Raw genomic sequence first — 13,387 nt, forward strand, 5'->3', positions numbered from 1 at the left:
TAGTAAGTCCTTGATTATCTAGTTCAGGTGTGTTTGATTAGGGTTGGAGTTAAAATCTGCAGGACACCGGCCCTCTGGGAACAAGTTTGGTGGTCCCTGGTTTAAGATGTTGGCTCGACATTGGATTTTGGTCACTTTCTAACAACCTAAAATCAACCAAATATCAATGTCATTTGATGTCATTATTGGACATCAAAATAATGTTGTCATTGGACGCTGGCTAGACATTGAATTTTGGTCACCTGACAACACAACCTAAATCTAACCTAATATTAACGTCTTGTAACATTGTGTGCCTGCTGGGCAATAACTAAATGCACTACAGAATGTTACGTTTACACACATACCCACAAATTACATGTAAATGCATTAACTTTTAACAGCATAATACTCACTACTCACTAATCATGAGTACTTTTAAAAGGGCAACTTTTTACTCCTACTTTGAGTAAAATTTACAACAGGTACTTTTACTCTACTCACACTACATATTTAGGCAAGTAATGGAACTATTACTTAAGTATGCTTTTTCAGTACTCTTTCCACCACTGCTTGCTGTAGACAATATCATGACAAATAGAAACAGTTGTTTCCCCCTCCTCAGCATCAGTAATCCCACTTAAAAGAGGGAGAGAGGGAGATCTCCATGACCTATGACCTGGGTTGTGTCTCTCTTGGAAACAAAGTTAAAATAGACCGACAAAGACAGGAGCAAGGACACTGAACATTCTTACATAAAGCAGTGAATTTAACTTATTCACTAGTTAAAATCAATTCAAAGTTAAATACTCATTCAAATAATCAAATAATCATAGTTGATAAAAATAATGAGAAACAGTTGAGTAATGCTGAAACGGATATCATTTATTCTATAAAAATAATATTTATTTTTGGAATATAAAAAAAATACATTTAAAACAATATTAAAAAGCATTTAAATATGTTTGAAATTATAAAAAATACATTAACATACTGTAACATTAGAAGACAAACCTTATTTGATGTTGAATACTTTCAAGAATAAAGGACATTCCTCAAAATATTTCTCTGGACATGTTCTGCTTCTGTAAACTATTATAGCAATGCAACTTTAAATATATTTGGTTATTAAAAAGTTGAAAAAAAAATTGGGTATGCTAAATTGACTGTAGTGTATGAGTGTGTTTGGATGTTTCCCAGTGATGGGTTGCGGCTGTAAAACAACAATGACAACATAAAGTAAAATAAAGAAAGTAATAAAAATAAATAAAATAGATATATGAAGTCCCCGGAGAATGAAGAATCCACAGAGCTGAAGTGGCTGGTTTGTTTATCTAGATATTTGAGAAATAATTAAATAATTTTTGATGGAATGAGTCCTCAGAAATCTCAGTCTTTCTATCTGTTTTACCGAAATCATGTCTGCAATCCACATTTGAAATGAAGGGGGGGAAGATGACTTCCAATGCTAGAGCACAAGCCTTTTAATCGTAATCACACCTAAAGACAAAGACTGCTGGAGTCCGACTGGAAGATGAGAAATGTGTTGTGAATGTCTGAAAATAGCAAGTTCTGCATCAGGTAGTAAAGATTTACTATATGCCTTAGAATACCAATCAAATGTGTTTGACCAACATGTAAATAACAAAGGACAGAACCAGAAAGGTTGAGAAGTAGCATATACTGTATTTAAAATATATTTTACCCATAAATCCAACAAAAAACAAAAAGAAAACTAAAAATATGTATTATTAAAATCATTAATTTATATATTGTTTACCATATGGCAAGTAAGGAAGTACCATCAATCAAAGTTTCTGTTAAGCTGCTTTGACACAATCTACATAGTAAAATTTCTATAGAAATGAAAATTAATTAAATTTAATTTAATTAAATCAACCCATGTGTGCCCTCAGAAAAAAATACTTGTGTTCTTGGCCCTCAGAAAAAAATAAACTATTCTGAAATAACACAGAGAAAAGCATAGTCTGAAATATTGAGGGCTGCAAGCTGTTCTTGAGGGTTCTAGTATTCTCTGTACAGACAGTTCAGAAGGCAGATAAAGTCAACTGTGAAGGAGAGAGGACAGTAGCGAGAGATGAACACACAGATGGTGCGGCGATGCCTCACAGGCACATGCTACTTTGTACTTTTCCACCTTCCTCCTACACACATGCACACAGAAAACCCGCTTTCCTTTAGATTTTGTCACACTGGTGGCTTCAAGAGGAATGGCGCTGTAACATCTTGTTAAACTAACATTTGCTTAAGCGAGCCCCCATATGCATGACCGAGCAATGAAGCACTTTTGAATGAGATGATGATGATGATGATGATAAAAACGTGACATAAGCTGCTGGGAAAAAAATTAAATGTATATATAAGAATGCATTTCACTGGCTGTGATGCATAAATAGAAATAATGCATGCATGCTTTGTGATATAGATAAGCGTAATGCATGTAAAGGATAATGTACACTGGTATTTTTATTGCAACATATACTATGAATAGATAATTAGATTTCAAAAATACTCAATTTTGCACAAACAGAAATAATGCATGCATGCTTTTTGTATTTAAATTGTATAATAATAATGTATTGAAAAGTATTTGGTGTCATACACTTACCGGCCACTTTATTAGGTACACCTTACTAGTACCAGGTTGGGCTCCCTTTTGCCTTTAGGACTGCCTTAATCCTTCGAGGCATAGATTCAACAAGGTACTGGAAATATTCCTTAGAGATTTTGGTCCCTATTGACATGATCGCATCACACTGTTGCTGCAGATTTGTCGGCTGCACATCATGGAATCTCCCGTTTCACCACATTCAAAAGATGCTCTATTGGATTGAGTTCTGGTGACTGTGGAGGCCATTTGAGTACATTGAACTCAAGAAACCAGTCTAAGATGATTGGTGCTTTATGACATGGCGTGTTGTCCTGCTGGAAGTAGCCATCAGAAGATGGGTACACTGTGGTCATAAAGGGATAGATATGATCAGCAACAATACTTAGGTAGGCTGTGGCCAAACTCTGACCCTACCATTCGATTGTCGCAGCAGAAATCGAGACTCATCAAACCATGCAATGTTTTTCCAATATTCTATTGTACAATTTTGGTGAGCCTGTGCTAATTGTTGCCTCAGTTTTCTGTTCTTAGCTGAAAGGAGTAGCACCCGGTGTGGTCTTTTGCTGCTGTAGCCCATCTGGCTCAAGGTTGGATGTGTTGTGCATTCAGAGATGCTTTTCTGCATACCTTATTTGTAATAAGTGGTTATTTGAGTTACTGTTGCCTTTCTATCAGCTCGAACCAGTCTGGCTTTTCTCATCTGACCTCTGGCATCAGCAAGGCATTTGTGCCCACAGAATTGCTGCTCACTGGATATTTCTTTAAACCCTAGAGATGCTTGTGCATGAAAATCCCAGGTGATCAGCAGTTTCTAAAATACTTATACCAGCCCAACCATGCCACATTCAAAGTCACTTGAATCACTTTTCTTTCCCATTCTGATGCTTAGTTTGAACGGCAGCAGATCATCTTGACCAGTCTACATGTCTAAATGCATTGAGTTGCTGCCATGTGATTGGCTGATTAGAAATTTGCCTTAACGAGCAGTTGTACCTAATAAAGTGGCAGTGAGTGTATACTATAATACAGGGGTTTATGAGAGGAGGGGGTTTATATTTTGTGATAATGACTTGTTCGCTCTAATCTGTTCTGCTTATTGCACTGGTACTTTCCAAATGAATAAATAAAAAGTACTGAAATATTGATTTGAGTTTATTTTATTATGTGAGCAAAAAGAATGCAGGGATATGAGAGAGCATAGCAGCTAAGGCCGTGAAGGAAATACATTCCCAGCACTTTTAAATGCAAATGGCGAAATTAATGTTACCTCTTTTATTTAAAAATACAAATTGAATACATATAAAAACTGAACATCATAAACCTTGTTGATGTTAATTGTTGTGTGGTCAAATGAAGGAAAGCACAAGTCGGGCTTCATTAACTGTGTTTAACATGGATGGTTTATGTAGAACACTGTGTTTTGTGATGTGAGTTGCTGTTGTGTCGTTAATGGCACTGAATTTTAATTGAGGTGTTTATGCATTTAATGGCTGTGCACTCGACTCAGTGTTTGCAGTCCATGTGTTAGGCTGGTAAATCACATTTTGCTCTTTATGTACTTATAGAAATGTCTATTTTCCTGTTCAGCCTGTCATCATGCCATAATTTATCATTTTTAGGGGAGTTCATATAAAAAGTTTATGTTGAAAAGATGTTAAATGTGAAGTCTGAATCTTAAAGGTTCACGAAATCCTTGAGTACTGTTTTTTAAAAATATTTTACCAGATTTGTGTGTGTTGAGCATCAGTTAAGACAATGTTAGCACCTGTTGGCTTTAATAGTGGGGTAAACTGGATAATTTTGAGCTTTTGTCAGCTAATTTCATCTTCCGGGTTTAAAATGATTTTTGGGGGCGGGATCAAAATCAACGGAATTAACTGCAATTATTACTGCATTATTATTCATAGCGGAGTTGTCTTATCCAATGAGAAGAACCTGCTTCTTAATTATTCATGAGCTCACGTGCTTTCTGAAGGCAAGGTAGACCTGCCAGTGCCAAGCCCAAACTGAGAGACAAGGACCCGCGGCACACAGTATTTAGCTGTTCGTGAAGGCTCGGATGTGCTTGTTTCCATGATCCACGGGGTTTGTTGCATGTTTTTCCTCGCAATCCTGTCAGGGCCGATACAGCAAAGCTGTTTGTGTCCATCAAGTATTTTTGTCGGGAGAGCAGTACGAGAATTTGAGAATGGCGGACGTTGTCTTTTATCAGGAGTTCTTTCACATTAAGTCACATCGCTGTGCTGCTGTGTTTGCCTAAATCCTCTAGATTACCAACAGGGCTAATGGTTAAAAAAAGACAGGGCAAGAGACCTGCTGCACTGAGTCTGCATTCAGACCTATGATTCAGATCCGGGGATTGAGGGAAAAGTCCTCATTTATGGTGTTTACATGAACATGATTATCTTTATAATGATATAAATTGTGGTTATCTGTATATGAAATTATGAATAACAAATGTAGCCGGGCATTAAATTACTGTTTATTTCTTTGCATTTTAACTTTGTAAACTATAAAATCATGCGTCTCCTCACGGTTTGTGTCTTATTTTGTAAGCTAACTGACAACAGTTGTTCACTCCCCTCCTTCTCCCCTGCTGGCCACGCCCACTCCTACCCTTTGCTCGCGGAGCTCCACGCCCATTACCATGCATCTTTTGAAAAAAATTCTGAGGTAGACCTGAACCAAAAGTGGGGGGTGTCATGACCCTTTAATAGCAGTGTTGCATAGGTGTGTTTTTTGGCTATTGGACAGATTTTTCTTTTATGACAAAAATCATTACACTATTAAATAAGGATCAGTATTTTCTTACTGTATATAAAGTTTAGTCCAAATTATTAGCCCACCTTTGAATTTTTTCTTTCTTTTTAAAATATTTTTCAAATTATGTTTAACAGAGTAAGGAAATTTTCAAAGTATGTCTGATTATGTTTTTTCTTCTGGAGAAAGTCTTATTTGTTTTATTTTGGCTAGAATAAAAGCAGTTTTTTTAAAACACTATTTTAAGGTCAATATTAATAGCCCCTTTAAGCTATATATGTTTCAATAGCCTACAGAACAAACCATCATTATACAATAACTTGCCTAATTACCCTAACCTGCCTAGTTAACCTAATTAACCTTGGTACAGCCTTTAAATGTCACTTTAAGCTGTATAGTATTTCTATTAAAATATTATTTAACGTCATCATGTCAAAGATAAAATAATCAGTTATTAGAGATGAGTTATTAAAACAATTATATCTAGAAATGTGTTGAAATGTGTCTCCATTAAATAGAAATTGGGGAAAATATGTGCATTTCTAAGCATTTTACATATATGATTTAAAGATGATTTTTTTTTTTTTGAACACTCAATAATTTTAAATAGTTGCATCTCTGCAAGTATTGTCCTACTCCTACAAACCATACAAAACAAAAGCTTATTTTTTTCAGTTTTCAGTGTATATATATATCAAAAATGTATATACAAAAGTGTATATAAAATCAAAAGTCTTGTGTTTATTTCAATATTTTTGTTTTTGTTTTTCAAGGACAAGGACAATTCTCTCTTTTGTTTTTGGTTTAATTTATTAAACCAATTTGCATTTAGAATGAAAAAAATGTTGGCCAGGAATTGATTAATATTAGGGCTGCACAATATTAGAAAAACTGACGCTGCAATATTTATTGCCGATTTGAAAATATTTTTCACAAGATCTATATTCTATATTTTGCACTCTATATTTGAAATAATTTCATAATTATACATTGATTGGGGTGATTTTTTTAAAGGGGGTGCATCTGCATAAATTGTAAAATATTATAAATATATATGTTAAAAATATAGAGATACATAAATTCAATAATCAAATGTAAAATAACACTCTCATTATATAAATAAACACAATTAATCTTTTATTAAGTAGATAACCCTTACCATTTTGTTAAATGGTATCTTACCATTAAATATTTAAATGTTTCTGCCATGCCGTGCCACGTCACTTTGGGTGCAGACAACCAAATTCCTTGTCGCTGGAATTTTGTGTAGTTAGGACATTATATAGTGATGAATATAAAACATGGCATCTTTTTAATGTTGTTGACAATTGTTAATATACGGAAAAATATGTTGTACATGACAACATTTACTTAAATTAAATAAGGAAAATGCCATAATTAATTTACAGAATATAATAATAATAATAATAATAATAATTATTATTATTATTATTATTATTATTATTATTATTAATATAAAAACAATAATAATAATAATATTATTATTATTATTATAAAAACTATATATATATATATATATATATATATATATATATATATATATATATATATATATATATATATATATATATTATAATAAATATATAATTAAATATATATTCTATACAATTAGAAATTTTTTTTTATTTTTCAATCTGCTTTCATGTAAAAAAAAAAAAATATATATACAATTTCATGGTGTTAGGGTGCCACATTACATTCATTGCCAACTCAGTGTCCTGACGCAAAACCATTTGATAAGCACTGCCATAAAACACAGTGGCACTGTAAGTGTCAGGCCTTCGCTCTTGTATTTTATGTGAAGAGGAGGAGGAGAAGGAGACACATTGGCCTGCTCCTTTTCTCCTTCACAACACTTCTCTCATTATGCTGCTTACTCGTTCGTCACTCTGTCATCTTGTGCCCTGATGACATTCAGAGAGACTGATGAATCACATCGGCAGAGAAGGAGAGGAGAAAGCATTTATATACGGGCTTGCAGTGAAATAAGATATATTATGCATGGAAAAATCAACATCTCCAAAATAATTTGAAGGATTTACGTACACATTTCCTGTGAGTTAAAATTAGAGCATGAGTGTGAGAGAAATGTCTGACTGTGAGAAAAGAGAGAATGTGTGCTATTGAGTTTGAAGGTGGGTGTTTTTCTGTTTGTTTTTTTCCGCTTAAAGAAGGAAGAGAGTATTTTTAAGCGTAGACTTGAGAAGAGACTGTGTACATGTGGGAGTGTTTTAGGAAAAACAAGGATGTATTAAACGTCCCTTGCTAAAAAAGAAAAAAAGAAACTCGCAGCAGTTAGCTTTGTCATTTATTTCTGAAAAAAAACCATCTCATTTACTTTAGTCCTGAGCCACTCTGGATCTGAGTGTGCGAAAAGATTCAGTGGAGATTGAGTCACTGATTCAAAAAGCTAACAATTATAATCGTGCATCTGTGATAAATACAAACGAATGCATTGGTGGTGTGAAATGTTTTGTTCTGAATTTTCTATTTTTCATTTATTCCTTTAGATTACCAAGCAGCAGCTGCAGACGACCAAGGACCGCTTCGAGTCTTTTCTAAAAGGAGACACACAGATTGTGGCGGATGAGGCCTTCATCAATGCCGTTCAGAGCTATTTTGAGGTGAAGTATCTTTGAATGAATGATGGAAATTGGTCCTTGTGCTGCACGAGTAATTACCTGTTTTGTAGTTTCTACCACAAGGGCCTTATAGGCTAAAAAAATTATTGTTTAACTAAGACATTTTGACAGGAGAAGACTGTAGGTTATTGCTATGATGGAACTGACAGGAAAACATCAAGCAATAATCACACAATTTCAGTTATGGTTGGACAGGAATAGATCAGCATTTGAGGAAAGAGTATTACATTTAACCATTAAATTGGAGTACAGAAAAAAAAATGGAATACAGATATATCCAAATGTAAATAATAATGAATAATGAATGAATGAATGAATAAGTAAATAAATAAATAAATAAATAAATAAATAAATAAATAAATAATGACTGGAAAAGCTAAAATAGCAGTGCTTTCCATGTGAGATGTTTTTAATTTGCAAATGTAATTTTTTATATATGTTAATCATTTATTTTTTATTTGAATAACCTGCTATGGTGACATACATAATACTTTATACTCTAGAATTAATAATAATAATTAATAATAACCATGAATAACCATTGTAATGTTGCTACAGTTTCAATTTGATTTGTGTTCAGATGCATTGAGAAATCTTGATTATTTTTCTGTTTTGATTCAACATAAATATTGAGCAGAATATCTAAATATTAATAAATAAATTCAGCTTTTGTTGAACATTAAACACAAACTAATTGTATCGAGCCTAAAATATCCAACAAGTGTTACTTTCCAGAAACAATTTTTGTATTTTTTATGTTCATTTACATTTTTATCAATACTAACAAATTAATTAATTATTAATTATATTAATGAGTTTCTATTTTAATTTTAGCAATAAAAAAATTTAACATAAATTCTAAAAAACTATTTATTTACTCATTATTTACTCATATAGCACTTGTTCCAAACCTGTTTGAACACAAAAGAAGATATTTTGAGGAATGTTGGAAACCAGTAATCATTGACTTCCATACTATTGTTTTCCCTATATGGAAGTCAATGGCAACCTATTTCCGATATATATCTATAAATCCAATATATCTCCATTTATGTTCAACAACATCAACAGCAACAAACGAAAAAGATACTCTATTAGCTTTGGAACTACTTTAGATTGTGTATATATTAAGTGACCTTTATTAGTGTAACGTTGGGTTGACAAGAGAGGTAAGTGTCCAAAAACAGTTTATTTACAACTTAGTCAGGTAGGCAATGGTCAAAGCAGGAGTAAACATTAGCATGAGGGTAATACAAAAGTGTAGTCGAGATCACAGGCAAAGAGGTTGATACAAGCGGCAAACAACATTAACGCAGAACAATATGGTACATATATGGTTCAACTAATCAGTCCATGATGAGCTTCCAGCTGTGTGTGAGTTATCAGGCGTGATCTGGAACTGGTGTGTTTAAGGTGCATGACGGGAGTTGTAGTTCATTTTTGTGGCAGATGTGTAGTTCAGGTGACAGTGACTGTTCTCCAGCGATCTGTCAGGGCTAGAACGCTGGTGATCATGACATTTAAGATGTACCTACAGCGGAAATAAGTGCAATGTACTTAATTTGTTCATATAGTATTGCACAACACTTCTGGTTCTCTTGAAGGGGGATACAGGGTCTGGGGGTATGGGTAGGTTTAGGTTTGGGTTAAGGTAAGGGATAGGTAAACTGTAATTATCAATTTAATTAATTACAGATGTAATTACAAGCAGATATTTTTTTTGTACAACGTAAAAACATGTTTGTACATAATAAGTGCATTATACTAAATTAATAATTTAAATGTAAGTACATAGTAATTAAGGCCACTTAATACCATGATAAGTATATTTTTTATTTTTATGCGAACCATCCCTTTAAGTAGAACAAGCAACAAAAAACAATTAAAGAGTTTGCTCAACCCATTATTCTGTAAATTTATTAAACTGTCCTTTAGTAGTGCATTGAAAAAATTAAAATGCATTTGGCGTCTCTGTCCATTTGAGGTCGTGCCATGTTAACCTCTCCTTTTGGTGATTAACTCAGACTAATGATGGCAAACAACAATGAATATAGCAAACCGACCTGACTATTGCACTGCATGTCTAAATTGCAGTCACTGCACTGCAGATTAGACAAAACATTCAGATGATTATGACATGCCTTAGTAAGTGAATTAACATAGAGATGAGAGTCTTAAATAGCCCTTCGGGAACAACTCTCCTTAGCTAAAACACATCTTGAATACAAGTGTTTACTCTCACTATGTGAAGAGATTGCTCATGTAATGGATTCAAGTATTGTAGTAAGGTCACTACATTGCTGTTGTTGTGGGTTGGACGTCCATACATGATAATTACTTGTGCAATATGGCTGAACATGGTTATTTTGATGCTTTAGGCTGCCTTGTGTATAAAATCATTAATACATGCTTTGGGTTTAATTGCCATTGTTGTATGTAATGAATATTGTAGCCAGTAGCAGTTTCGAGGTACTCAAGAGTGTTGCAGTGTAAATGAGTGCTAATTGAGAAATGGTTAAATATATGCAGGAATTAATAGGTAAGCTAATACTGTAAATAATAAGAATGCTGTTTTTGATAGTGTAAACTCCCAGTTCACAGTTTTAACAGGCAACTGGGAGAATTCACGGCTTCATTGTCATAATAAAATAATACAAACGTTTAATAAAAATTTGTGCTAAAATGAATCGCATCCATGCATGCATATATTTGAGATGTTTATCTATATTTGTATCACATATAATAATAATAATAATAATAATAATAACAACAACAACAACAACAACAACAATATTAACAATAATAATACCAATAATATACCAATAATAATAATAGTAATATGAATATTAACAACAACAACAACAATAATAATAATAATAATAATAATACCAATAATAATAGCAATAATAATAATAACAATAACAACAACAAAAATTATAATAATAATAATAATAATGATAATAATAAAGTAATAATAATAATAATAATAATAATAATTATTATTATTATTATTATTATTATTATTATTATATAATTTTGCATAATACATAATAATAAATTAAAGTTACCATTAGTAATAAAAAAATATATTCGATAATCACAATGTAAAATTTAGTTTTTGCTTAAAAAGAAAACCAAACATGCAAATAACAAACAGTAGTGTTGTGATTGCCAGTGGTGACTTCTGACAATTACTTTCTGTAGTTTGTGTCAATCGCCAGCAGAGTTTTTTCTATTGGAGATTACTGCTAAACGAACTAAAACTCCAAGAAATTCCTGCGCTCATCAACTCCTACAGCATACTTCCTGTAGTTTGTTGCAATCGCCAGCGGGGTTTTTTCTATTGGAGATTACTGCTGAACGAACTACAACTCCCAGAACTCCCTGCACTCATCAGCCCCTACAGCAGCTGACAATAATTTAGACATTCACACACAAACACAGCTGCTGCTCATTTACACTGATTACAAGGACTATAAAGAGTCTTGTTTCTGTACGAACTTTACAAAGTGTTTTCCTGGTTGTGTTTTGATCCTTGCCTTGTTCCTCGTTTTTATTCATTGCCACCTTGTCTGACCTCTCGCCTGTATACTGACTACGCCTTTTGGATTACCCTTTTGATGTTGTTTTGCTTCTGTTTATGACCCTTGCCTGTTGTAATGTGAAGTGGACGCTGATGACAGGGAGTGAGGATCTGAACGCAGATACAGAGAGGGTCAGGCAAGTAACGGTCACAATCAAGAGTAAACAGATGTATGTAGAAAATACAGAGTCATAGTCATAAAACAGGCAGATGGTCAAAAGGCAGGCAGCAGACAACGCAAACAAACAAACCAACAAGGCAAGGATCAAACACGGCAAGGCAAGGCAAGGTAAGGCAATGAAAATGCTCACAGTAAAGCTTTCAAGACTCAGCAACTTCTGTGTGTTTGTGAGCTGACTTTCTAGTCCACGTAATCAGTTTATGATCGGCATCAGCTGTGAGTGTTTGCAATCAGACAGAATCTAGGGCAGGTGTATGTGTGGTGCATGACTGGATCACGTAGTTCTTTTGCTGGCAAATTGGTAGTTTTCCAGCGATCTACATGGGCTAGATCACTGGTGACTGTGACACCTGAACTACCTTGATTCGAATAAACTGCATTTGCATCCGCAAGTATTTTGTCTGCATCCACTTCATTACAAGTAAAACAAACACAATGTCAGTAATGTCAGTATACATATACATACAGTTGAAGTCATAATCATTAGCCCCTGTTGATTTTTTTTCTTTTTTTTCTTTCTTTTTTTATTATTTCCCAAATGATTTTTAACAGAGCAAGTAAAATTTTACAGTATGTCTGATAATATTTTTTTCTTGTGGAGTCAGATTTGTTTTATTTTGGCTAGAATAAAAGCAGTTTTTAATTTTTTAAAAATGCATTTTAAGGTCAAAATTATAAGCCCCTTAAAGCTATTTTTTTTGGCGATAGCCTACAGAACAAACCATCATTATGCAATAACTTGCCTAATTACCCTAACCTGCCTAGTTAACCTAATTAACTATAGACGTGTCTTGAAAAATATCTAGTAAAATATTATTTATCGTCATCATGGCAAAGATAAAGTAAATTATTAGTTATTAGAAATGAGTTATTAAAACTATTATGTTTAGAAATGTGTTGAAAAAATCTTCTCTCTATTACATAGAAATTGCGGAAAAAATAAACAGGGGCCTAATAATTCAGGGGGCTGATAATTCTGACTTCAACAGTGTATAATGTAATATTAATATTAATGACACAGAAAGCAGCAGATTTATTACCTCAAGAACTAATGAACGAATCAAATATAATGATACACATCAGATTATATAATGATACACACCCCGACCCAGTTCATCATTCATTAAATCCAAAACCTACTGTAACAACTCTTTACAAAGAATGTTTCTTTTTGATGAACAAATGCTCAAAAAGTTGCATAAATAACACATGATCTTTGGAAGGAAAACACTTATGTTGTGTCCGATATTTCAGTTGAGTGTACTATTCATTTCCAAATCAGGAAAGAGATGCTCATGATAAAACTGCAGTTTGGATTGCGACCATAGAGCAATTTAAAGCTCTATTTGTCTTCTTGAACCGAGTACGATAGAAAGGCTTTTAAACAGAACAAAGAAAAGCAGCTGCCAACTCTACAATTGTAGAGAAAATAATAAATCATGCTTTACTCACACCTCTATAAAGGCAGATCTGAAACATTGCGAATAGGAAAGGAGGAACTCAATAGCCATTTCGCTTTGGCTGAAGAATAAAACCATGAATGTTCTCCGCTGTTAGCCTGGGTTGAATTAGGAAATATCTCCTGAATA

General features: G+C 33.3%; 1 protein-coding gene across 45 annotated transcripts in view; it reads left to right on the top strand.

Annotated features, from left to right (window-relative positions):
- The window catches only part of cadpsb (Ca2+-dependent activator protein for secretion b), a 194,551-nt gene that overhangs the window by 51,164 nt on the left and 130,000 nt on the right, over positions 1–13,387 (top strand). For 44 of the 45 annotated variants that reach the window (XR_015494002.1, XR_015494003.1, XR_015493994.1 and 41 more), the window contains one exon: positions 7,903–8,016. Coding sequence is in view for 21 of the 45 variants with exons in the window: in XM_087257765.1 (XP_087113891.1) it covers positions 7,903–8,016 (114 nt within the window). In the remaining 24 variants the exon portion in view is untranslated. Of the gene's footprint in view, positions 1–7,902; positions 8,017–13,387 lie in introns of those variants that run through there. The other variant, XM_087257796.1, reaches the window with a different exon arrangement.

Source organism: Danio rerio, chromosome 6 (assembly GCF_052040795.2).
Source record: "Danio rerio strain M-AB ecotype USA chromosome 6, GRCz13ab, whole genome shotgun sequence".
In the NCBI taxonomy this organism is placed as follows: domain Eukaryota; kingdom Metazoa; phylum Chordata; class Actinopteri; order Cypriniformes; family Danionidae; genus Danio; species Danio rerio.